This window comes from Parasteatoda tepidariorum, chromosome 5, assembly GCF_982258835.1.
Source record: "Parasteatoda tepidariorum strain Cologne lab strain chromosome 5, Ptep-v5.0, whole genome shotgun sequence".
Taxonomy (NCBI): domain Eukaryota; kingdom Metazoa; phylum Arthropoda; class Arachnida; order Araneae; family Theridiidae; genus Parasteatoda; species Parasteatoda tepidariorum.
This window is the reverse complement of record NC_141759.1, coordinates 42,304,787-42,330,584: the sequence shown is the minus strand read 5'-3', so window position 1 is coordinate 42,330,584 and position 25,798 is coordinate 42,304,787. Positions and strand designations below refer to the sequence as shown.

Here is a 25,798-nt window from a genome sequence, read left to right as displayed (position 1 = left end):
TCCCTTACCTGTCATTCGATTGACTTTTTTTAATCTTCTGCATAACTTCTTACATGTCGGACGATATAATGGTAATCCACCACTGTAATGATCACCCACCACTGTAATGATCATCCACCACTGTACTGATTATCCACCAACACCCGCAAGCATGCAATCTACAAAAATCTTGGGCACAGTCGGATCCTATAGCTGAACGTGATCTCCAAGTTCGAAAATGCTGTGAGCAATATCAAGGTTGGCACACAGCACAGTAGTTAATTTTACATATAGTTTTTACCATAACCATAGTTTTTATCATTTTCATAAAATATGATTTCAATGAGTTTTGCCATTTTAGAAAAAGAAACAATTTCTCCCATGTCTTTAATATAGTCAGAATAAGTTTTTATTTTTTCTGCCCTTTCTGTGAATGTCTTAAAAAAAGCACACATTTGAGTCAGTATTGTAAAAAAGAACATGGAATATCAATATAACCTACATATACGTAGGGAATGAAAATTCTCGTTTGTTATTTTCAGCATTAACTAAAGTGCAACCTAATCAAATAAAGATCTAGAGGGAGATAAATTTTTCAAAAACAATGGGTAAATATTTATTATTTTAAAAAAAATTAAAAAAAGTTTTTAAAAAAAAGCTTTAAAAATAGCAATAACATTTAAATGAATAAGAATTTCAATAAAAGCTAAGGTGAAATTCCAAATAAAAAGAGTCCTTTCAGCCTGAGAAATTTCAATTCTTGGTTGTCATTTTGTGAACTGCAGAACCACTGGCGAGGCATTTTTTACTACAATTTTAACAGTTAATAGTTCTGGAAACAACTATCAAATGTTAATTAGTTTTATATCATCATATTCCCAGTACATTTTTTGTAAATCAAAACAAAATGTAACGTTGAACACCCAAAGCAGCAGCTTTTTCAATTTTTTTAATATTGGGAGGTTTAAAAATTTAAATATTAATTTAAAAGTTTTATATTTGATTTTATAACCGTCGTTGAACAGTCAACCGGATTCTCGGTCTACGACTACCAATGTTCAACTTCGCATCCTTGTAATTTTGATCCCAATCCAAAAGACGAGGGAGCTTTTGGATCAGTACCCCCAGAGGTATTGATCCAGAGGTAAAATGGAGGACTTTGTGACACGACAGCTTTAGCGTGCATCAGTCACCATTTACTACATGGGGAGTCTTTGGCCGGTAGGGATCAAACCCACGATCCCTTTAACATACCCTACCAACCAGGTTATCTTAAAAGTTTGTGAGGAACGGATATTACCAAAGATTAGTTTCGTTATAACATATGTCTTAAATAAATAAAGAAAGAAAAGTGTAAAGAATTAAAAGCCTAAAAAATATTTATAATTTATTTATTAGGAACATTAGAGTAATAATAAATAATGAGTTCATGAAGTCTAAAAACTGATATTCTTGTAAAGACAATCTAACAGGCATGTAGATAAGTTTTATATTTTAGTTTATAAGGCATGATTTACAGACTAGATACTAAACTGGAACCTCACACATTTTTTTTAAAAGTAGAGTTTTCAAACAATATAAATAGAGTAATAGAAAAAAAAAGGAAAAGAAAAAAAATAAATGCACAGAAGATTTTTTATAAGGGTACTTCTAGCTTTATTACTTTAGCTAACCAAATGGACACTATTAAAACATTGTGATCAAAGCCTATAGAAATAAAATTCACCATGCTTATGTGAAATTTTTCACTACAATAATATACAGATTTTTTTCTTTTAGTTTTTGTCAAGGTGTGTAAAAGAGTATACCTATTTCATTTCCTAGACATAATTTATGTTCAAAAATATAAGAGCAACATGCAGCTGATATGCATCAGACTAAATAAATGAGATTTAAAACATAAAGTATACTTTAAGGTAACAAAATTAAATAGTGTTAAAAGCTATGCCTGGTTTAAATACAGAAGGAATAAAATAATGCAACACATTAAAAAAAGGAGAAAAGTTGACAAGTAGTATCATGCAGTATGTAACAAGTTGTATGTAAGATCAATTTTAGAAAAATTTAATTAAAGAACTGTAAACTTACTGAGTAGTCTATTTTACTATTTCAAAATTAATATTACATTTAAATAATATGTCTTTGATTTAATGTTCAGTTATTTATTTACACTTCAATCAATAAAAATAATGATTCACGAGCATAAATATTGGGAGAGTACTATAACACAAAGCCAGTATCCAATTGAAAAAATTATGCTACAAATAATTAAAACTTCTGCCAAATGTAAAGAGAGGCAAAAGTTCAAACCGTTTAAATGCTGGAAAACAAAGATAACAGCCTTTTCTTTCCTCGGTTTATTGCCAAGGAGGACCAACAACTTTGATAAATAAAATGTTTGAAACATTAGGATAGAAAATATTACTTTTTTTGTAATAAAAATTGGAATCAGGGAGCAAGTTTAAATTTTCGATAATTTTTTAATGTAATTTGTGAAAACCAATTAGCAGAGGGAATAAATCCAAATTTTCTAAATAGGAAGAATTGAATTGAATTATTTGTGAAGTTTTAAAGCCTGCATTGTTATAGCTTACTTTACATAATTATTTTAAGTATTGAAAAGAGAATTATTAAAATTAATTAAAGACTTACAATGTCATACAGAAACTATGAACTACATACTATGAAAAGTTGAAGGTTTATAAAATAGAAAGTTGAAGTGAATTGGAGCATGCTCCTTTGGTTCCACATAGCAAAACTCACCCATTATTAACCAAAGGATAAAAATATTTAACCATTTATTTATGCAACACAGAAACTAAATTCTAAGTTTGTGGAAAGGATGAATTGAATTATTTGTGAAGTTTTAAAATCTGCATTGTTATAGTTTACTTTACATAATTATTTTAAGTATTGAGAAAAGAATTATTAAAATTAATTAAAGACTTACAATGTCATACAAAAGTTATGAACTGCATACTTTGAAAAGTTGAAAGTTTACGAATTAGAAAGCTGAAGGAAATTGGGGTATGCTCCTCTGGTTCCCCATTAAAAAACTCAACCATTTGCTACTAAAGAATCAAAAATATTTAACCATTTATTCACACAATTTCAATTCTAAGTTTCTGAAAAATATTAATTTAATTACTCATGAAGCTTTAAAATCTATATCGTTATAGTTTCCTTTATATAATTATTTTAAATATTGAAAGAATAACTATTAAAATTAACTAAAGATTTACGATGTCGCAGAGAAACTATGAACTGTATATTTTGAAAAGTTGAATATTTACAAAATAGAAAGAAAGAAAGTTGAAAAAAAAAAAAAAAAGAAAGTTGAAGTGAAATGGAGCATGCTCTTCTGGTTCCACATTAGAAAACTTGCCTATTATCAACTAAAAAGGATAAACATTTACAAGCATTCATTTACACAGCACATGGACTCAAGTCTTAGAAAACATTTGAGCTCTTTCAAAAGGAAAAATCCTACATAAAGCACGACTTCTCAAAAGCCCTATTGGTACAGGGCCATAAGTTCTAGAGTCCGTAGAATTAGAGTGATTATCTCCTTCTAACCAGACGTGACCAAGAGGAACAACATGTGTAGTTAAATTTTTTTTAATTTTATCACCGGGAATGCCTTTGATACGCTTGCAGATGTACTCTCTAGGATTTGAAGGAGATTTAGCAATAATTATATCACCTCTCTTAATCTTTTTCCTCGTGATGGAAAGATGTTCAGTCAATATTACATCATGTGAAAAAAGGGTGGGCTCCATAGAAGGTCCCTGACAAATCACAACATCGGTCAGATATTCCTGAGTGCAGTGAAGGACACAACCAACATAACCTATATAAGCCGTAGCAACCACACTTCTCTTAGTAAATGTTTTAATTACTTTCCAGCCCAGTGACATTACCTGGAAGAAATATAGTATGAAATTAATTAAATAAAAGAGAGTGTACACTAGACAGTTTCAAAAAAAAAATATGTAAATAATTTCTGAGATTAACATGCATACTAGCAAAATTATATCAAATTAAATTTTAAAATTCTACTGAAAATTTGAAGCTATTATATTAAGATTAAGAGACCGATCAAATGCATGAAAAGTTCTATATTAACAGTTTTTTAGTACAAAATATATTATGTAATACATATAAAAAAAAAAGTTGTTTTTTTTTACTAATATTTATTAGTATTTTTAAAATAAAAAGAAGAATATTTACATACCATGCATAAAAAATATTAAGCATTTATATCTTATTAAAATGGAATAATAAGACCTTTTATGTTTAAATAAAACTAAATTTTTGTGAAATAAAAAAAATGAGCAATGACTTGCTTTTCATAAATTACAATTTAATATGGTGAACTATTATTCATATGTTGAGTTGGAATAATTCAAAATCTGTAAATGAATACAGAAACATTATGTGGACAGTTGGAATCATTCTGCTATTTGTCACACAAAATATCTCTGAATATTTTAATAGTTTTGTAAAACTGTTTTACACTTTATTTGCAGTTGCATCAGAACACTTTTGATTAAATAGCAAAGTAAAAAAAAAAAAAAAAAGATTTTTAAGGTGGAAAAATAAATTAGCAAATACTTTTTTTAAAATTTTAAATAATAGAGAATGTTATAAAATAAATTATTATGTTCATTGCATATCTTAATCCTAAAATAAATCATTTTTCTACGAAATAGATATTAAGCATGTCTGCCTTCTTCAGTTAAGAAGATCCAAATCTTTTTATGTAAAATTTCTCTCACTATAAAGATAAATACTCTCTCATACAGTTTGCAAATTCAAAACAGTTGAAAAATAAAAGAAAGTAGACACAAAAATAAAACTTCAATAATAATAAGAAAAATATACAAGCATTAAATTATATGCTATAAACTACAACAGATAATTTTATAGAGAACTTTAATATTCACGAGGCCACTGCCTTAATTTTTTTGTCAAATCCTTATTTTCTGACAAAGCTTTCTTCTTTATTGCAACTATCTATTATCACAAATATTAAGATGAAAAGAAATTTTCCTTATTTAATAGAAATTCTATGGCAAAAATTTTTTAATTCAATTTTATAATAATGATAAAGTATAAAGACAAGAATTCTATAAAGATGGTAAAATTAGAAAATATACCAAGCTTAATTAAATCTTTTACAAATACATAAAAAATAAGCTCAGCAATCTTTTAGTTTCATAAAAATAAATAACAAATGAGGATTTTGTAATATTATTTTGAGATTAATTGTCAGTCTGTTATAGAAACAGAATTACATTGCATTTAAATTTGCAGTGAAACAAAAAAGTTCTCTATCAAACCTTCATTAAGTTATTTTTAATTTTTAAAAAAAAATAATCAAATAATTTAAAAAATTGTTAAAAAAATAGTATTATCTCACATTATAGAACATGATTTTCTTCTGCTGGTGACAAGCTGTATCTACAACACAATATCAGTGGAACCTGCAAAAGTTATTTTTTCTTTATAATAATTCTTTTAAATTTTACAACAATATGATTATCTTTAAGGTGATTATTGCTGATAGAGAATTGTTTTTAATCTAGATAGGTCATTGAATACAATTCATTATTTCTTAATATTTACAGGTGGATCTCCTATAGATTATTATTATAGAGTCCAATTTGCTTCTATTAACATATAAATAAATAGTTAATTTTCTATGATTTAAAACAAACAAATAAGAGAGTTACAAGAAACAGGTAATAGAAGCGAAGAATTTCACAATCTAAAATGGGTTTTATCGAAAATCAAACCAAATGAGCCTAACCCATGAAAGGTTTATTTTATGCTTCATATTTTTGTTTAATTTCTAAGTAATAAGAAAGGCAATAACAATTTTATCATAAGCTAGACTAAGCCTGAAAATTTCAGATTATGAGCTGGTCTCATCTCTTATACATACTAAGATGAGGTTTCATAAATATTAAGATATTTTATTTCAAAATGATAGAATTGAAAATATTTCATCTAAATTAACTGGTTAGCTAGCTTTTAGTGTCAGTTAATCGTAAAATTAGCGTTTAATGGAGATTAATACCAGAAGGTAATTAAAAAGGAAAACATTTTTGTACATAATAATATATAATATTTACAAAAAAAATTTTTTATACCAGGGCTCGAAAAAACTCAGAAATTTTACCCGTCCCAGAGGACGGCCTGTCCAACAATATACCCGTCCTCCTTTGAAACTAACCCGTAGCTTCTAAATAAATAAAAATATAATTTTCTCTTATTCATTACAAACATTTATATAAATTGCACAATGAATTAGTAGTTACTAGGATTACAAATACTAGAATTACAATATACAGTAATAAAAGAAATACTAGGTTACTAATAGTAACCTAGTATTTCTTTTATGAAATAATTTAAATGACAAAGGTCAATTCATCCGAGGGTACTGCGTTTTTGAAAAGAATCAAATATGACGTTTGCCAGTTCCACAATCAAGTCAATGATTTACAGAGGTTTCGGCACAGAAATCTGAAAAGGGTTTTCCATTTAGGTAGATGTTCATAAATTGTGTTTAACGCTTCTTGTTTAAGACCAGTATGTAATGTGTTTTTTTGTAAGTTCATTGCTGAAAAGTCCTTTTCAACCTCTGCAGTACTCCCGGACAGAGAAAACATCAATCTTGTAAGATAATAAAAGTTGAAAATGTATCACGAACATTAACGGGAAAATGGCCAACCGCGCGGACGTCGGATTCGAAAAATTCATTGTCCGCAGGGAATTTTTGACCGCCGAGGACGGGCGGTTTTTCGAGCCCTGATTTATACATAAAAAAAGAAAAGAAGCAATGAATACATAAAAGCTTCAAGGCATTTCTAATTTTTTGTACTCTTGCACTTAACGCTTAAATTTCCTTTTGTCACAAGTAAAAATTATTTTTTAGGTAAAGAAATTGTTAATGGATACAAGTAACTTAACATTGCACTTAAACTTTTATATAAAAAGATTGAAAAACTACGTCTTTGTACAAATTTTTGACTTTTGTATACATGGGCACCATCAAATAAAAAAAATTCAATATTGACCTCTACTGGTACAAGATTAACACCAAAATAAGTCAACAAATAAAATTAGTATTGATTAATAAATCTAAATGACCAAAAACTACTTGAGCTTTAAATTAAATATTATTAATAGAAAGGGATAAAAAAAAATACAAATCTGAAAGAAGCATTAAAAAAATTTTTTTTTTTAAATTTCTGCTAGTGAGAAGGGATGATCTACATGTGTATTCACCAAATAAAATAATATGTATTGTAGTAACTATTGGGCAATTTCATGATACAAAAAACAAACAATAGCATCTCTCGATTAACAAATCTCACATTTTTTTTTTTTTTTACTATTTAAGAAACAAAATCAAAAATTTTAGCTTTCAAATATTTTGTAATAATAATGAATTTCCTGAAAATTCTAATACAGTTTGTAATTGTAACATCAGTCATATAAAAATTGTAACATCAGTGACAATAGCTTTTTCTCTATTTGCCGCTTCCTATATGGCCTTTCATGTGTAATTTTAATGTTTCCTGTTACTTTAAAGTTTTTTTTTTAATTAAAAGAATAACCCCACTATCGCTTTTAGGAGGAGAATTTCAAAGTAAGAGCAAAATTTTTTTATTCCATGTCCTTTCTATGTAACGTCAGTCACATTTTATATTCTAAATAAAGCATTTTTCATTTTCATCCCTCTTTCTTTGCATTAATAATATTAGGCTACTGAAAAGCATCCCCTATAACGTTTTGAAAAATATTACATATTTATCAAGGAAAACAAAAGAGTAAAAAATAAGAAACTTTTTGTAACATCAGTCATCATGGAATTGCCCAATCGGTAATGTGATAAATAGATTAACTTTCCATGAAAACAAATAAATTGTAAGTCTAATAACCAAAAAACATGACTAAAAGTATTTCCTACAGCCATAACAGAGGGCTACTCTTTATCTTTACTTAATGAATAGACATTATATAAAATTTTTAATATAAGAGGTAGAATGTAATATGTTATTCACCAGTAATTTATTTCTTTGATTAATTCAATCAAATATAAGTGATTAAATACAAAAACGAATTTATACTTAATTGTATATTCTATTGATTAAAAGAAATCGTTCTTTTCTGAACAAAAAAATTAAATACTAAGTAATTGGAATTATAAGATAAATTGACTAATATGACATTCATACTAAGTGGTTTTTCCTTTTTATTTGTTTATTAAATACGGCATTGTCTTCTTATTTCTGTACGGCTGAAAGCTTATTTTTATTAAAAGAATTATTTGCTGGGCTTATTTCTACTGCCACATATTTTTCATCTTGGTCGCACATTCTTTAGTGCATCAACTTAATTGATCCTAATGTGGTAATTTATAATAAAAGTCTAAAAAAAGAAAGAAAAAAAAGAAGAGGAATTACGATAATAAAAAGAGAATTATAATTTTTTAAAAGAATTTAATTTTATGCAAATCTATTACTATGCTGACTGATAAAAAGATATGTGTCTACAACACTGATGAAGGGTTATCGACATTAATTTTACTGAACAAGAGATGAGAAGAGATGATGCTGTGAAATTGTTTTAATGTTTATCATGTTTTTTTCTTCTTAATTACTGTAGTCTGTAATTTCCTCCACAACTTTGCAATAAATCTTCAAAATTTGAAAAAAATTGATTTGTCAGGTTTGATATTTGCATTGATAAAATTTCATCAAATATAACGTTAGACGCTAGCTTAACTACTCCACGGTTTTTATTCAGGAATGATGACCATTGACCATATCCTGAGTCAAACTTTGAGTAGAAATAGGCGTTACTTTACATTGCTACCTATTAAGAGCAATGTGTCTTGTCTGTTTTCTCAAAGTAAAATCCAATAGTAGGCGTAACCTGAAAAGTTCGCCTATTGTTGTCAGATTCTTAGAAACGTCTTTGAATGTATGTCAATCGCCATTCAGTCTCAAGAAAATTTTAAAAGAATGAAGAGTAATTAATTCATGAATAGTTTTATGTATTAATTATGTTGTGCCTAAATGCGAAACATTAAAGATTATTTACAAAGCATAAAGTCTAAAATCACATTAAAGAATTTTGCAGAGAATAATATATACCAACAATTATTACTGAATTTTAAATATAAGTATTACCAAAATCGATAACAAGTTAAGATCATACTTCATAGGATCATTTCTATAGTATGATTAGCGAGTTCACTCACCGAACTTCGCAGAAAACCCAACCACGATGATGTGGAATGGGGCTCTCTCCTGAGCGTGAAGCGGTTGCTTCGTTCCTAAAGTGGGATGAACAACATTGATGATCGCACTGTTTGGCATTGCGCTAAATAGATGGAGAAAGCTCGTTCTGAGTGGTTAAAATATTTGAAAAGGAAGGAACATTCCCACCACCAATTTAACTTTGCCCCCAGTTGGATTCAAAATTGGCTTATGTGTATTTCATGAGGTCAAACACCAGGGCGACTATTTTGAGATGTCTAGATTTTTCAATATTGGCCCTAGAATAATAGAGATATCAGTGTTACGGAAAGAGCGAGGTGTTATGTTTAATTTATGGAGATTTCGTTATGTATTACTTTTCTTGTTACCATGGGATAGGTTCTCATGAATCAAGAATTTTTCCTGATCAATCGGCAAGTGACTTAATTCTTCAAGATGACAACAGAGAGTTTCTAACCACTAAAACCCCCTTGTCGGCTGTATCTGCAATATTACTTAAAATTGAATATAAATTTTGTATAATGTAGAGAAAAAAATTTCGTAATCTCGGAATCCCAGTGATTTTTCAACTGAAATAGGGTTTTTGGAATTATTGTTACGGAACCACTGCTCTAGGGTACAATAGACTACAGCAGTGTTTCCCAAAGTGTGGTACGCGTACCCCCAGGGGTACGGGAACGTGCAGCGGGGGTACGCGTTCTTATGCGAAATATCTTGCAACAAACGAAAATTTCAAAAAATGTAATTTAAAAATTTTTTTACAGTAAAATATGCATTCATTTTTTTTATGAGTGGTACACTGCGCTACATAAAATTTAGAAAGGGTACGCAAAAGTCATAAGTTAAAAACAGTGGACTTCAGAAACGAATTATTACGTATCTGCTAACTCAAAAAATTAAGCTGAATTCATATTTTACGTTTTTTAGATTATTATCTTTATCACTTCAATCTTAAACCTCCTGCCTTTAATATGGTAAAACGAATTTATTTACTTTAACATATTATTCTCAATAGAAATTTCTTTGAAATCAATAGATGTTTAAGTTAGAATTGGTTATGGAAATGAATATTTATAAAATTTTTTTATAAAAATGAGCAAAGTCAAATTTTATCTTAATATTTAATTCATTATATATTCAATATTAATTAAATATGCTCCCAATATTTATCACTCTACATTTTCGTTTAAGTGTTGCGTTAAATAATAAGAATTATTTAAAATGAATGCTTTTATTAGTTGCGACGACAAATTTGGTTGTGTGGAAAACAGAAAGTTAAGGTGCGAAAATGAATGAAATGGATCAAATAAAGTACTAAATGAATAGGGGAAACGGAATACAATTATAAATTTTTTGATTTAGTTAACTTAAAACCTTAAATAAATTTTTTAATAATCGAATATTTAATTCTCCCCATTTATTTCTCATTTTTCGTTATTAATCGATTTTAAAATTTGCGCTAACTATTACAGTACTATACAAACTCTTGACAAAGTCTTTAAAACAATTACGAATTTTTGCTTTTAGCTGCATCCCTTTAAAAATCATAATTTTAACGAGATTTTTAATATAATTTGATTCAAAAGTGTAAAATTTAAATGTTTTTGAAGTTATACTTCTTATGCGACTTCCAACAAGGTTGCGTTAAACGTTTAACGAAACATTTTTATTGGCCGGGAAATCACTTGGTAGGATACAGTTTTCCCTCATTCATTTCCATATTGTTTTGGTTCTCACTAGCATAAAAATAATAAAAGTATTGTTTTTCTATAAATATTTTTTTAGTTTGATTTGATACACAGATAATTTAATAGGGTAGTATTTTTTTATTTTCAAATTTAGTGGATAACAATTGTAAAAAATGAGTGAAAACAATACCACGAACAATGCGACGGATTTAAGGTTATGTCAAGGTACGTCTCTTGTGAATATCACTTGATTGTTTTTCTTTTGAAATTACATTATGACGCATTCACATACATTATTAATACAAATACATTTTCCAGGGCGAGACGATGAGGCAACCGCAAGCGCTTCCACTGGTTCAAGAGGGAAAAATGCACAATATTACCGTGATTACAGAGCACGGAAAAAGAGTCGTTGAATAGAACTAGTGATCCTTCTACGACTGCTGATTCTTCTACAATTAACGTCGCAGGTAGCGAAGTTTAACTTCTTCCGCGCGGAGGGACTCCACGCACTATTTTTTTGTTGTTGCTTGATTGACCATTTATCCATTGTCGTAGAAAACGTATTTCTACTTACTGGGTCTGCTGGGTCTTTACTTATTTGTTTTATATGCTGCAGCTCGAGTCAGGCAAAAATAGTAAGAGAGAGATTACATCTTGATTGGTGTAAATCTGAACTTTCAACGTGAAATCTTTGAAAATAAAATTTAAAAGAAAAACTAAATAAATAGCGATAAAAATTGTTCCCTATCTGAATTGCTATAAGTCTCTACAAAGAGTGAAATTACGAGTGAAATAGTATTTTGTATAATATAGTGTAGTATTTAGTATAGTATTTGGTTTAGTATAGTAGCTGGTTAGTTTCATCAGAAAGTCAAAAGTCCAACGAAGGCAAATTTCTCCTCCCACTATTTGATTTAAGAGTTTCCTTGTCTTCTGGTTTCGGCTCAAAATTACAAGACTACTTAGTCATACATGGTGTCAAGCACAAGTAAAGGAAGAGAGAGAGGGGGAGAGCAATATTAATATTTTACTTCAAATTGGGGAAGGATAGTTACACATGAATTAAAAGCAACCTGCAAGACATAGAAAGCGTCAAGCACAAATAAAGGAAGAGAGAGAGCATTATTAATATTTTATTTCTAATTGGGGAAGGATAGTTACACATGAATTAAAAGTAATCTGCAAGACATGCATGGTGTCAAGCACAAATAAAGGAAGAGAGAAAGAGCAATGATGAGTTCCTGCTCTCCAATTTGGAGTAGAAAGAAATATTTATGCATGCATTTAATTTACACTTGTTGTCATTTCAAGTTAATCATCTAAAAATGGTGAATTTTCATTGAACAGTAACGCCTACTTTCTCTTCCAATCTTTATTCTGCTACTATATAATCTAGTTCACACTTCACAAGGTTGAAACTGTTAAAATTTTATGAAAATCATGTACATTTTTAGAATTTTGCCTTATTTAGGCACTTCCAAGGAACTATGAAATATAATTTCTTTAAAATTCTGGAATTAATAGTGAGTTCTATATCGTCACTATAGGTTATTGTGTTTTCCCTGCATTATCATCGATAAAACCTACTGGACAATTGTAGTCTCTAAAAAATAGGAAAGTTATCTATTTTCAGTAAATTATCAAAAACTAGAATTGAAAACTTTAATACAACAATACCAGTTTTTAATTAAAGTATTCATTCACTTTTCATTTTCTTAAAAGTTAATCGTCCAGAAATGTTGAACTTACATAAGACAGTAACGCCTACTTTCTCTTCTACGCTTTATTCCGCAGCACGAACAGCTTGTATGTTATAATTGTCATCTTAAGTTGAGCGACGTGAATTAAATTTAATATTCAATGATATAATGGAAGCCCACGATATTAAAATTGCTGAAAATCCAGTGCATTTTGAGCATTCTCCTTTATTTAGAGATTTCTATTCAGAAGAATACTAATGAAATATCGTTATGAAAGCAATCATAGTGAGTTCTATACCGTTACAACGTTTTGATATTGTGACCTCCCTGTATTGCCGTCGATAAAACCCTGTGGATAAAGTCTCTTTGAAAGAGGATAGTTACTTATTTTATTTTAAATATCATAAATGTAATTTAAAATTTTAATAGCATAGTTACCAGTATTTAACTGTGATAACTTTTAGTTATATTTTTCAATTTTCGAATTATGACACAATACCTTCTTCTCTCTAAATAACCTAAAGCTTACTGCTCAACTCTTGATATGGGCGGAAAGTGAGATTGAAACCACAAGATACTTTTGCATATCTGCCAACTTTCACTCCTTCCGAGAATGGATTCTCAGAGTGGTTGTAAAACAATAAACGAAAAACAATCTGACTCAAAAATATATTTATATTTTGATCTCGTTGAAATTCGCTTGCGTAAGGATTATTATGCTTTGATATATTTATTGTAATTATTTATATGTAGTGGTGGTCAAACTCATTTATAATTATCATTATAATTCAAAAAGTTAATTGGAATAACCTGAGTATTGCTATCACTTTAAATATGTAAATAAAATTCGGAAGAGTTGGCAGGTATGCATTTGCATACCTGCTGCCAACTCTTCCGGATTTTCCAGAAGATTTTATTTTCATATTTAAAGTGGTAGCAATACTAAATCTAAAGTGGTAGAAAATGTATCACGAACATTAACGGGAAAATGGCTGCCCGCGCGGACGTCAGATTCGAGAAATTCGTTGTCCACGGGGAATTTTTGACCGCCGAGGACGGGCGGTTTTTCGAGGCCTGAATCTTTACCTCCTTTAGGCACTTATCATCTAATCTTCACCAAATATCTAATATATATAATTCTCTTACGTGGCTCCCAAATTTTGGTTGCATTTCTTTTCCGCCTGTGGCAACGCTTGCTTTGTTTTGTTTACGTTACTATTTCTCTTACACGGCGAATCGACCAATGATTGCCGCTAAAAATGTCACATGCCAAATCTAGCTGAGGTGGCTCAACATATAGCGCTTTTAAAAACGGAAACTGACGTAACCAGAGAGCATCAGCTGCGGCAATCTCATACTATTAAGCTAGGCAGAAGTGAGTAGTCTTTGTCGATAGATTTCTATTTTAGTATTTTGTCGAAAGCGCTTTTAGCGAATTTATTTGACGATTTTCGATTTATATCACGAATTATACTATAGCACATTTCTAATAGGTTTAACGAATTACATGCCATTTATTTGAATTCAAATTTATTTTAATGACTTAGCATTTACTAAAAAGATGTAATTTTTTTTAAAAAAAAAGTTTTTATATGGATTTGAATGATTGTTTTGAATTCTTAGAATTTTATGCATTTGCAATGTGCCTAAGTTAGTAGCGAGTGAAGCGACATAAGATTGCGTAGCAATTTTCGGGGGTTGGCGAGCGTTAACGGGCAGGGGGCGCAGCCCACTAGTTAAAAAAATTAATGCTTTTTTGACGGGTGGCCACTCTTAATTTTGTAGCCGTTTAATCAAATGTTTTCGTTATCCAAATCGAAAGAGTACTATAGAATTTTGATAACGGAATTTCTACTGCATTTTTTTAAAAATATAATCACGTATGTTATTTTGGATGTCTTAATTAATCTACACAAGCAATCTGGGAAGGGCCACACTGGCTCCATCAGACTTTCCAGACAGCAATATCCCGCTTTTCTAGTGTAAATGTTTGGAAACGAAGATTTCAAATACTTCGTCAAAATTTTTTGCTGTATGAATATTAAAATGTGCTTTTATTAATTATGAAAAGTATAAAATTTGAAAGTGCATGACTTTGGTAGGCATTATTTATTTATGATTTTTTTTAAATAAATGTCTTTTTAAATTTATTTTCTCTGTAAAGTGTTTGGTTTATAATTGGCATTGAAGAACCGATCCACTTTTGGGTTTACAACAGTGGCGTGCCAACTTTTCTTAGACTGCGGGGGGGGGAGGGCAAGACAATGCAAAGTGTAACATAATATTGTTATTAAAAATAGTAATAACTTTATTGAAAACAGTTATTATTTTATTGAAAGAATTTTTTTTCAATATTTGTTATTAAAAATAGTTACTTCATCATATTTATATCTGTTATAGTTAGACACATTATTTCTGGTGATTATGGCAACTATGATTTCGTTAGTACATTCACAAAAACGATTTATTAATCGGAGAATAATTATAAAGAGAAAAAGGATAATTAAATCTGTGAAATTTTAATTAATGAATTTTATAATTTCACTCCTCGTAACAATTAATAATTTCAGTTCAGTTTTCTCAAAATTGTCAGGGAGCCACATGGACAAGTAGAATTTTAAACGTGATTTTTCAGTTACAAGAGATTCAATAATTTAATTATTAGAAGAGAAATTTGCACTAAATTCATTCATTATAAAATCAGAGTTCATATAAAATGGCTCTAAATTCTTACTTTGTACAGGGAATTCATTTTTTTCCTCAGTCGAAATTATAAAATATCTGATCAATATTGTTTCTTTCGCATACGTTTCCGGAATAATTTTTTAAGAAATAACTGGTATTCCGAATATAGAATGGAAAATTCCAAAAAATGCACTAAATTGATTTTTAATGGAACATTTAATTGGGTCAAATGCTAAAGTTTTATTATTTTACTCTGACTAAGCGAAAGAAAATTTAACTATGGAAATTTTTAAAAATGGATGTGATGAATTTGAAATTGATGATAAAAGCAATTTACTTAAGAGTTTCATAGATATTCTCTATCAAATAAAATAAAATGTATGATTTAAAAAAAATCTAATAGGGATCTAGACCATCATATAAGGAAAAAATATATATAATTCAAAATAAACTGATAAAGAGCTAGACTATAAAATAAGACAAAAATATTTTGATTCCGATTATTATTATCCAGTTTACGGAATGCTACGTATAAAGGAGTTAGCAGTCAGGCGCTGAAAGTTTTATTTCAAAGGATTTAACATTTGAAAAGGGATTTAATATAAAATTAAGACTTTGATGAAAAAATAGCACTGTTTGCAAATAACGTGGTTACCATATGAGATAAAGATGAGGTATCAAAATTGAAAAAGAATAACATTCGGAGCTGTTTCTATTTATTCTGAAAAGTAATACTTCTTGTAATTTATTATTATTTTTTTTTTTAACTTAACAAAATTTTTCAGACATTTTTAGTTCATATCTGCACTGTTATATTTATTTTAAAGTATATAAGATTAGCGCTTAAATTACTTATGTGCAATGGAAACATTAAACTTAAAATTAAACAAGTAAAGTTATTATACAAAAGTCATAAGTAAAGTATCATTACTCAACAAGCCAGGGGAAAGTGGGGCTATAATGTGGACATTTTTCACGAATTTGCCAAAAAGGAAACATATTTAATATAATTTTTACTCATGAGGTATTTTTTAATAATAATTTTTAACCATAATTAATCAAACATTCTGGTTTATCTCTAAATTAACAAAGTTGTTTAGTTTTTCATAATATATATATTTAAAAAAAAAAAAAAAAAACGCTGTTTTTGCTTACATTATCCTCATCGCAAGGGGGCTAGTGTAGGCAAACTTAAAAACTTATTTAATAGTCATTTATTATTAATCATAAAAGTATATCTTAAGTCAAAATGAAATTGATTTTAATCTACGCTTTATTGGAGAATAAATATTGAAATATTTTAATTAAAATACTTATTCTTAATTGAGCGTTTCACTATACTAAAACGGACATTTTGAAAGCAAATAAATCAATTAGAAAATCATTATTCAATTAGATGTATTTGACAGCGCAGAACCAATCAGTTTTAATAAACTTAGTTTTAATTTCAGGATGAAATAGTCGAACAACAGTACGACACACGGACTGTATTGTTTAGCGATATTTTCTGTACTGGAGCAATGAAAACAACTCGCCAAAAAAAAGAAGTCGGTACCGTTCACTGATATTCTGTTTTAGTGTAATGTATGCCAAAAATTCTTCTTTATTTCATGTATATTGAATTATATTCGTTTAACAAACTTGATAAAAAATCTTTGCATTTTCCTTTATCAAATTAAGGAGTGAATTAATGTAAGGGTTACATACTAAATTTTTAACTTGATATTGAAACCGCTAATTGTAATGGTATATTATAGCGCAAAATCATTCCAATTTGGAAATAAATAACACTAAATGTATTGCATTTGTAACCAATATTTCTCCCGTTGGATTCTGAATAGTGTCAGTGTGAATCATAGAGTTGAAATACTATTTCAACTCTATGGTGTGAATACGTCCACTCCAGCCCCATGACCATGTATGTACAGTCCGCAAAAAAAAAAAAAAAAAAAAAAAAAAAAAAAACGAATCACCCTGAATAACTTTCGTTCTAATGATCGGATTTTCACGAACTAAGTGTCAATCTTAATGGTTCCTGGGGGTGACTTAAAATATGCTAATTAATTAGTGCTAACTAGTAATTAAGTTACGAAATCGGACACAAAAACGTACTTTCTCTGAATAAACATACATTTTTTTTTACTTATTTGGATTCTTAACCTTCAAAATATAGGGGTAGCCGCAATCTGGGAAATATGGTCCCCATAGTTTGGTCAGGAGAGCGATCCAAAGTTCGTACCCCTTAATGTTAATTTCACTTTTTACGTTTTTAGTCATATTTTCAAAACTAATAAAGCAATTTAAAGAAAATTGCTAAAAAAATATCTATGAAATGTTCCTTCACTGGGGTGTATTCCATCGCTGGTTGGTTTACCCTATATCGTCTTAATCTTAAGAGAAATTTCCGGAAGTGTTTCACAAGTGTTTCGCAGAACTATTTTACCAATTATTTAAGTAAATTTTGACATTTTTAAGAATCTTATTCTTTACCCTTTTACGTTTACTATTTCTTCATTAATATACTAATCAATTTTTTTAGTTCTTTAATTTAGGTTTTCTTTAAAGTAAAGTTCCTTTCTAAATTTATTATAGTCAAGTTTTCTTAAAAAGAATTATTGTCTGCTAGCTAAGAATAAAACCTTGTGAAGAAATTAAAAACATTCCACTGTTTAAAATTATTTAATGCAAAACAGCTGATTATTTACTAAGTATACTATTTTTTTTGAAAAAAGAGCATAAATTATTGATTGTCCTTTTTTTGTTTCTCGTGACTTCAACATAGATTACCTAAAATAGTTTTGATGTTTTATAAGTCACTACAAAGAGTATAAAGATGCAGAACATAAACAGCTGTCGAATACGTAGCCAAATTTTTAAGCGTCTTAAAATATCTCAGTATCTTAAATGTCGTCCTAACATCTTAGTCGCGAAATTAAATTTTTAATTATCTGATCACGTGTGATTCACTAATTATTTCATTATATCTTTTACTCTTTCTTTATGATACCAAGTAGATTTCTTTCCTGATAATAAACTAAACTATTTTGTTTAATTTTTTACTTTAGCACGATTCCCAAGATATTATTGTAGTATAATTTGTTATCAGGAAAATGCCTTATTTTGTTAAGTAGGAAATACTAAAAATTGAAATTTGTAAGAAGATTCCGAAGCCGTGCCAATTTTAGAGTCATCTGATTTTTAAAAAAATGCTATAAAAAATACGCAATTTTCGCACTTATTTTAATAAAAAAGAAACGTGGCAAGAAGGCTAGCATACTTTTTACAGAAACTGTGAAAAGTAATTTTTCCTATATTTCGTCAAAAGAGGATAAGAATGATATTGCTCCAAGGGACCTACTCAATAATTTCGCTATTTCCAGAATGAAATCTGTTTGATCGAAACATATTATTCCTTGAAAATTAAAACGAAGAAAAAATTAGCTCTTATTATTTATATAAGCTCATTCCATTTATTTAATGATAACGGTATTAAGGTTAAGAATATGCGATGGATGCCCTGTTTACTATTATACTATAAATGCATGAAATCATGTAGCTTGAATAATTTATTTTAAGCAATTATTTAATAATTTTAAGCAAATAAGGGTGTAAAAATAAACTCTATCAAAATACTCCGGAAGCATACCCTAAAATATATGTAGAATAAACTTTGGCATCGATACATAAAAAATACCTTTTCAAAACTTATTTTAATATCGAGTGAAATAATTTAATATGTTGTGTAACTAAATGGATAATCCCAAGAAACTGAACCGAAAATATTAAAACTTCATTGATTTAAAAATATAATAGATGGTAATAAAAGTAGACATGTTTTGAGCATCCAATAATGAAAGTCACAAGTTATTCAAGCCCGACAAGTCTTGAAAATGGGCGATTTTATTTGAACGCTCGAAGCATGTCGACTTTTACTTCCCTCTTCATATGTTTTGAAGCCAGTTGAGTTCTTATCGTCAATTATACTGTTTTACATTTGGGTCTTGATCATTGTTTTGGTAAGGATTTTACACTCGTTAAAGTAAACATATGCATTTTAATATTTTAACAGGATTCATGTGGTCTTTAAAAACGTAAGAGCATCAATATTGTAAAAGTTATATTTAACTTAAAAATTAAAATTTTGAGACCGGATATTTTGAGTTAATGAAATTAAATATTTTATCTTTTAAGTTTTTGGGCCCCATTTCAGTATCTGAAGGATCTCACTAGCTCTGTCTAAAAGGAGAGTATCAGATATATATATATATATATAAGAAAGCATAAATAATCATAGCAGCAGTATTTGGTGGTAAATGTAGCTTATCGTAATTGAAGAATATGCTGTGCGACATTGTATGGTGAATTTGCGAACGTAAGTTTCAGAATGCATCGAAACACGAGGATGCTATTTGCTAATCATCTTTATCCAAAGAAAACCATGTAACCTAAATATCTAGCAGAATGAAGTGATTTTATAAACAACGAATCATACAATATGCAACATATTATTTCAATATCTTATTCTTAAACTAACATATTTCAATGTCTTTAAAATGCCACTAAACATTCAGCAATTCCTTGAGTTATAGAAAAAAGAAATATCGTAAATTACAGGAAACCTTGTGAATGTGTATTAGAATTATTATACAATCTACGTTTTATTTTTCAAGCACTTTTTTTTTCTTCCAACTTTCTTGCCTAGAAGACTCGATTAACCCTTTCGCGCCGACTGTCACAAATACGTAACAGCATAAAACAGTATCAACCAGGGTAAAAAGATAAAACTGGTAATCAAAGTAATTTTTTAGCAGTTTATTTGTGGTCGGGGTTATAATTGTTTAATTTATTTAATTCACCATTACTTAGTTCAAAATAAAATTATTTAGTTATACTTTGAACTAACATTGATTATATATATGATTAAACTAACAATAATTAAATTCAAGGCAAAGTAAGTCTGTGAAATTAGCAACTCCTGCATTTAAGCTACCGTTTTTTATTTATTTACATCCTGATTCTGATTTTGTACGAATGCTTTCATGAATCATCCGTCCCCAAGGGGTTAAAGCTGTAAAAATGATTATCCCTGAAGTTTTGTATATAGCTGTAATAAGTTATGTTAATTTGATTTTAGTATGAAATCCTCGAATAAATTTAGCAAAAACATAATCTAAACAATATCAGATAAACAGTTCATGTATTTAAATTCTAAAAACTTAGAAAATCATAAATAATTTATAAATCGATTCAAATTTTCTTTTCAAAGGACATTAAAATAAATTTTTTTTTTTTTGCTTTTTAGACAGAAATCAGCTTAAAAATTGTCTATTGCCTAGGCCTAGAGCCTTCGAGATATTTTCGATTACAATTGATTTAAACCTCTCTGAGCAATCTCAAAACATTATTTCAATATTTTTACAGTCATAGCATGGTTGCGTAGCAACCTAGTAAAATTAAGCATTCCTCTTTTGAATTAGTCAATGGGTTATCTTAAAATATTGATTTGCGCAGGCGACTTTTTTTTGGCGGTTTTCTGGACTATCGCCAAATATATAAACCTTTATTGCGACCCAATTTACGATCCAATTTTTTTAAAATTCTGTCTACTCCCCCTAATTTAAGTGTCTAGATTCCAAATATGTAAAAAAAATTATATGTTTATTCAGAGAAAGTACGTTTCTGTGTCTGATTTCGTATATTAATTAATAGTTAGTGCTAACGGTGGTTCATCTATAAAATCTGATTTTAGAAATTCTATCAGGAAATGATCAAAGTAATTCTAAAAATTCGATTAAGAGGAAATCAACGCAATTCTAATTCAACAGTCAAATCTAAGAATATTTTAAGTATTTAATAAGAGAAAAGAAAAGATTACATTTTTAAAGCTCAACAGCTACATGAAATTCTAAACATCGAATGAATATTAATATTCAGTTCTTTTTTTGTTTTTGGCAGTGCGCATGCGCGTCGTTACTTCTACGTAAGAAGAAAATTGTTACTTGACGGGAACAGTTAGCACTAATTAATTAGCATATTTGAGGTCACCCCCAGAAACCATTAACACCCGTATTCACCACGCCGAGTTAAATTCAAGAGTAACTCGGGGATCGGAATATGCACGGTTCAGAATTACTCTCGGATTAACCCTCGCTTTATATTCTCCAACCGTTTTCAACAGAGCATTTCACAACTCGAGTTTAACTCTTGGAGGAAATATAACGAGACCTTTGATTGGGCAAGGTAAAACCATGTGACTTTGTAAATAATATAAACACGTGCTGTTATATAATATAAACATGTTATTTGCTGGTTTCCAAATGCATAAAATCTTACAGCAGTTAAAACTTTTTCCGTTGGAGTTAAGGCATTGCTCCGATCTGTATCAGATTCCAACTTACTGCCAATTTTGGAGATCAGTTCTTCAATCGTCGGTTTTAAGAAACGATATCTTTCAAAAAAGTCTATTTCATCCAACTCTTCTAGGTCATTATTTCTGATAGTTGGGACATATCTTTCCCTTCTTTCAACAGTTTCAAGAAATTCAAGATCTTCAAGCTCAAACGCAGCGATAGAATCCTCCATCTTGTTTGTTTACAAGCTCCTCGTGAATAGGTTACCCTCCGATAACTCGGCAAAAACGGAGGGTTACCCGGAGAGTCAGAACTGTCGATGAAATCTGCGAGTTTGGCGAAATTTCGGCTGGAGAATAACGTTTCGCACTAAACTCGTGATTTTACTCTTACCCATAGATTACCCAGAGGTAATCCGTGTTCGTGAATACGGGCGTTAGACTGACACTTAGTTCGTGAAAATCCGATCATTAGAACGAAAGTTATTCAGGGTGATTCGTTTTTTTTGTGTGGACTGTACACTTACCCCAAGAAGACATGGGTTTGTTTGTGCCTAATGCTTGCTAATTGAATGTATACAGATCAAACGTTAGTTTCTGAATGGGTGAAAAAAAACCAGCATAATTTATAACGTTTTGCACTTTTTGTTTAAATTCTGAAAATAAAATATGTTAAATGAGAGTAAAGAAAAAAATTGAAAGCTACTTTTACACCTTAAAAACATACTTTTTAAATTTCTACACACAGTCTGATTGTGTAACTGAATGGAAGAGTACATTAATGTTATCCCAGTATATGATATTTCACAGAGGAAATTTGACTCAAAACATGCTGTCTACTCTTGTTCCATGTCCATAGTACCCGCCATTTTTCCTTAAATATAATGCTAATAATATAATACCAATTTTATAAATACTCTTGACTACGGTTAACGTATCGTTAGGAAGGTCTTTTTAAGACAAACCACAAAAAATTAATATTATTTATTAATTTCAAATCTAGCAATTTCAACACTTATTATGGAAAGTGAATGAAATTATAAGCGTTTTTTTTATAGACATCTTATATGCCCACGTTTAAAAAAATCATCCAAAAGTTTTCCTTAGTTACATTCATTTTTTCAGAACGTCATAGGGCAACATCGATTAAAAAATGACGTTGCCTTATTCAAATATATACAGGGTCATAAAAATATAGCTATATTTTGTGAAGAATTCAATCTTGAATATTTGGCTATGTAAATATGTCATGTAATCATGTATGACAAAATAATTATGACACGAGACAAATATTTTTTTTTAACATTCTAAAACGAAATAAGAGAAAAAGTCATAAAGCTTTTTTACTCCTTAAAATCTCCCCCCCCCCTACGGTTTATCTTGACAATGAAGCTGAAAAATACAATAACTTTGAAAAAAAAAAACATTTCAATGAATATCTTAAACACTAGTTACAGTAAAGATTATCTTCATGATTAATTAAAAGAATATTATATGTTTTAAAAAAAAGTGGAAAGTTGAATAAAATTAAAGCAATCTTAAGTGTAATGTTTTTCTCTTTTTTGTTCGGTTTAATATATCTAGTTTCAAATCCAAATTGCCATGTTTAAGACTTAAAATAAAATTATTCAATTGATAAACACATTTTGAAGAAAGGATAAAATATGATTCAATGATTGGATTTTGTTTTCCTCCATCAGTAGTATTTATAATTCCAGTATTAAAAATGTATACCTTAAAGTCGGAAAAAATATTCACAAAAAAGGTCTTGAAAAGTTAAATAGCACGAAATGATTACTTTGATATCCTATAAGATTTTGATTTTTTTAAAAAAATAGACAAATTGCGCTCAATGCTCCCCCCGTCCCCACCCAGATGTTAAGGAAACAAATTGTTTGCATAGAATTTAATATTATATATGATGCAGAGCAAACAGCGACCTTTTGTATGCTTCTAATATTAGAAGTTGAGCAAGATAACGTTAGATTTTGCTGATGTTATTAGGTGCTACTTGGGATGTAGCTTCTAGTACCCTTATAAACAATCAATCAAATCTATCAATATTTTTGATTGCTCTTTTTTTTTATTGATGATACACGATTTTTATAAAGATATTTTTCACTCAACATATCACTTATTCGTTACAAATAATAAAAAACCCACGTGCAAAACAAACGACAGTATTAATAGTACTGTTCAATTTTTAAGTAAATGGAATGAAAATTTTAATCTATGGGACCCGTAATTAAGCAAGTAAAACTGGGGATATTTGAAAGAGAAAAGTATTTTACATTAGAATTCGTTTTAAATAATTTTTCATGAATTTCTTGTTTTTCCAAGACTGCACACGGGGACAGCTCGCTAGCTTAGCTACTCCACTGTTTTTATTTACGACTGATGACCATACCCCGAGTCTAACTTTGAGTAGAAAGTAGGCGTTACTTTACATTGCTATCTATTTAGGGCAATCTATCTTGCCTGTTTTCTCAAAGTAAAACCTAACAGTAGGCGTAACCTGCAAAGTTACGCCTATTGTCTGATTCTTAGATGCTTCTTTGAATGTGAGTCAATTACTATTCAGTCTCAAAAAAGTTTAAAAAGGATGTAGAGTAATTAATTCATGAATTATTTTATGTAATAATTATGTTGTGTCTTAATGCGAAACATTAAAGATCATTTACAAAGCATAAAGTCTAAAATCATATTAAATAATTTTTCAGAGAACAATATCTACCAACAATTATTACTGAATTTTAAGTGTAAGTATTACCAAAATCGAAAGCAGGATAAGATCATACTTCATAGGATCATTTCTATAGTATGATTAGCGAGTTCACTCACCGAACTTCGCAGAAAACCCAACCACGATGATGTGGAATGGGGCTTTCTCCTGAGCGTGAAGCGGTTGCTTCGTTCTTAAATGCAATGAACAACATTGATGATCGCACTGTTTGGCATTGCGCCAAATAGATGGAAAAAGCTCGTTCTGAGTGGTTATATTTGAAAAAGGACATACAACAGAGCACCTATTTCGAGATGTCTACATCTTTCAATATTGGTCCTAGAATAATAGAAACCTCAAGATATCAGTGGTACTGAAAGAGAGAGGTCTTATGTTTAGTTTATAGAGGTTTCGTTACATATTACGTTTCATGTTACCATTGGATAGCTTCTCATGAATCAAACATTTTACTGATCGATCGGCAAGTGATTTAATTTTTCAAGAAAGCCTCCTTCTCTAAAGCCTCCTTTTCCTGGATCTGCAATATTATTTAAAATTAAATTTTTCCTTAAAAGCTTTGACAGAAATTTTTTATGTTTTTGACATTTCAACTTTGGAATACTTGTCAGGGGCGTACACAAAGGGGGGGGGTGTTAGGGGTTTAACCCCCCCCCCTTGAGCTCAGACAAAGTGAATTTACAAAATACAGACAAAAATAAAAAATTTAGTAGAAATTATGCGGGTTATTATTTTTTTAAGACTATATATTTTTATTTGCCTTATGCCTACTTTTTTTTTCTCACGGTATTTCTCAGAATACTGATAAAACATTTACTATAATAGGGTTGTATTTTTGAATCCAAATTCACGTGATACTGTTACGGGCGAGCCCCGATCTCTGGTTCCTTTCTGACCTGCCAGTCGCGATAGTTTTTGAGACTGGCTGGCATTCGCGAGGTCTGGAATCCTAGACGTTCTGTCGTCTTTGAGACAATTCGAGAATTTTGTAGATGCGGTTAAAAAAAATTATATGAAAGGGGGTTACATTTATTTTCGATTTTAGTCAGACTAAGAGTTATCTTTAGGATGTCTAAACGCAAGAATTTAACAATTTTTAATTACTTTGAGAAAAAATCACGACCTGAAATTAGTGAGGTGACAGCATCTAGTACCAATGTAGGTTTTTCTGTTGAACAGAAATGTGATACTTCCGTTGAAGAAAACGTTTCTAGCGTAACAGAATCTGATGAATGTGAAAGCGGCCCTCAAAGTGTTACTTCCCACCCATATGACATTGGACTTTTTTCAGAAGATAATACATGCGAGGATAAAAAACTGGATATACTTAAAAATGTTTGGGAACTCAATCCAGCATTTGT

The 25,798-nt window shown here is 29.5% G+C and overlaps 1 protein-coding gene and 2 non-coding genes across 6 annotated transcripts; 2 read left to right on the top strand and 1 right to left on the bottom strand.

Annotated features, from left to right (window-relative positions):
• Nucleotides 1-1,340: 1,340 nt before the first annotated feature.
• LOC107446719 (mitochondrial inner membrane protease subunit 1) lies at nt 1,341-8,267 on the bottom strand. 4 transcript variants are annotated; one of them, XM_087163775.1, is made up of 4 exons: nt 8,052-8,267; nt 6,135-6,226; nt 5,402-5,465; nt 1,341-3,899 (listed from the first exon to the last, which is right to left on the bottom strand). In XM_087163775.1, exons 3-4 carry the CDS (start codon nt 5,411-5,413, stop codon nt 3,423-3,425), a joined length of 489 nt encoding a protein of 162 aa, XP_087019901.1. In that variant the 5' UTR covers nt 5,414-5,465; nt 6,135-6,226; nt 8,052-8,267; the 3' UTR covers nt 1,341-3,422. The 4 variants fall into 4 exon arrangements, with proteins under 4 accessions (XP_087019901.1, XP_087019900.1, XP_087019902.1 ...); XM_087163774.1 differs by lacking the exon at nt 6,135-6,226; XM_087163776.1 differs by lacking the exon at nt 6,135-6,226 and having other exon boundaries at nt 8,118-8,255.
• A 933-nt stretch (nt 8,268-9,200) lies between these two features.
• Nucleotides 9,201-9,408, top strand: LOC122270508 (small nucleolar RNA U3). The gene has a single exon (XR_006225835.1). It is a non-coding gene; the product is annotated as a small nucleolar RNA U3 (small nucleolar RNA).
• A 15,077-nt stretch (nt 9,409-24,485) lies between these two features.
• On the top strand, nt 24,486-24,692 carry LOC122270509 (small nucleolar RNA U3). Its single transcript, XR_006225836.1, has one exon. It is a non-coding gene; the product is annotated as a small nucleolar RNA U3 (small nucleolar RNA).
• The last annotated feature ends 1,106 nt before the right edge of the window (nt 24,693-25,798 follow it).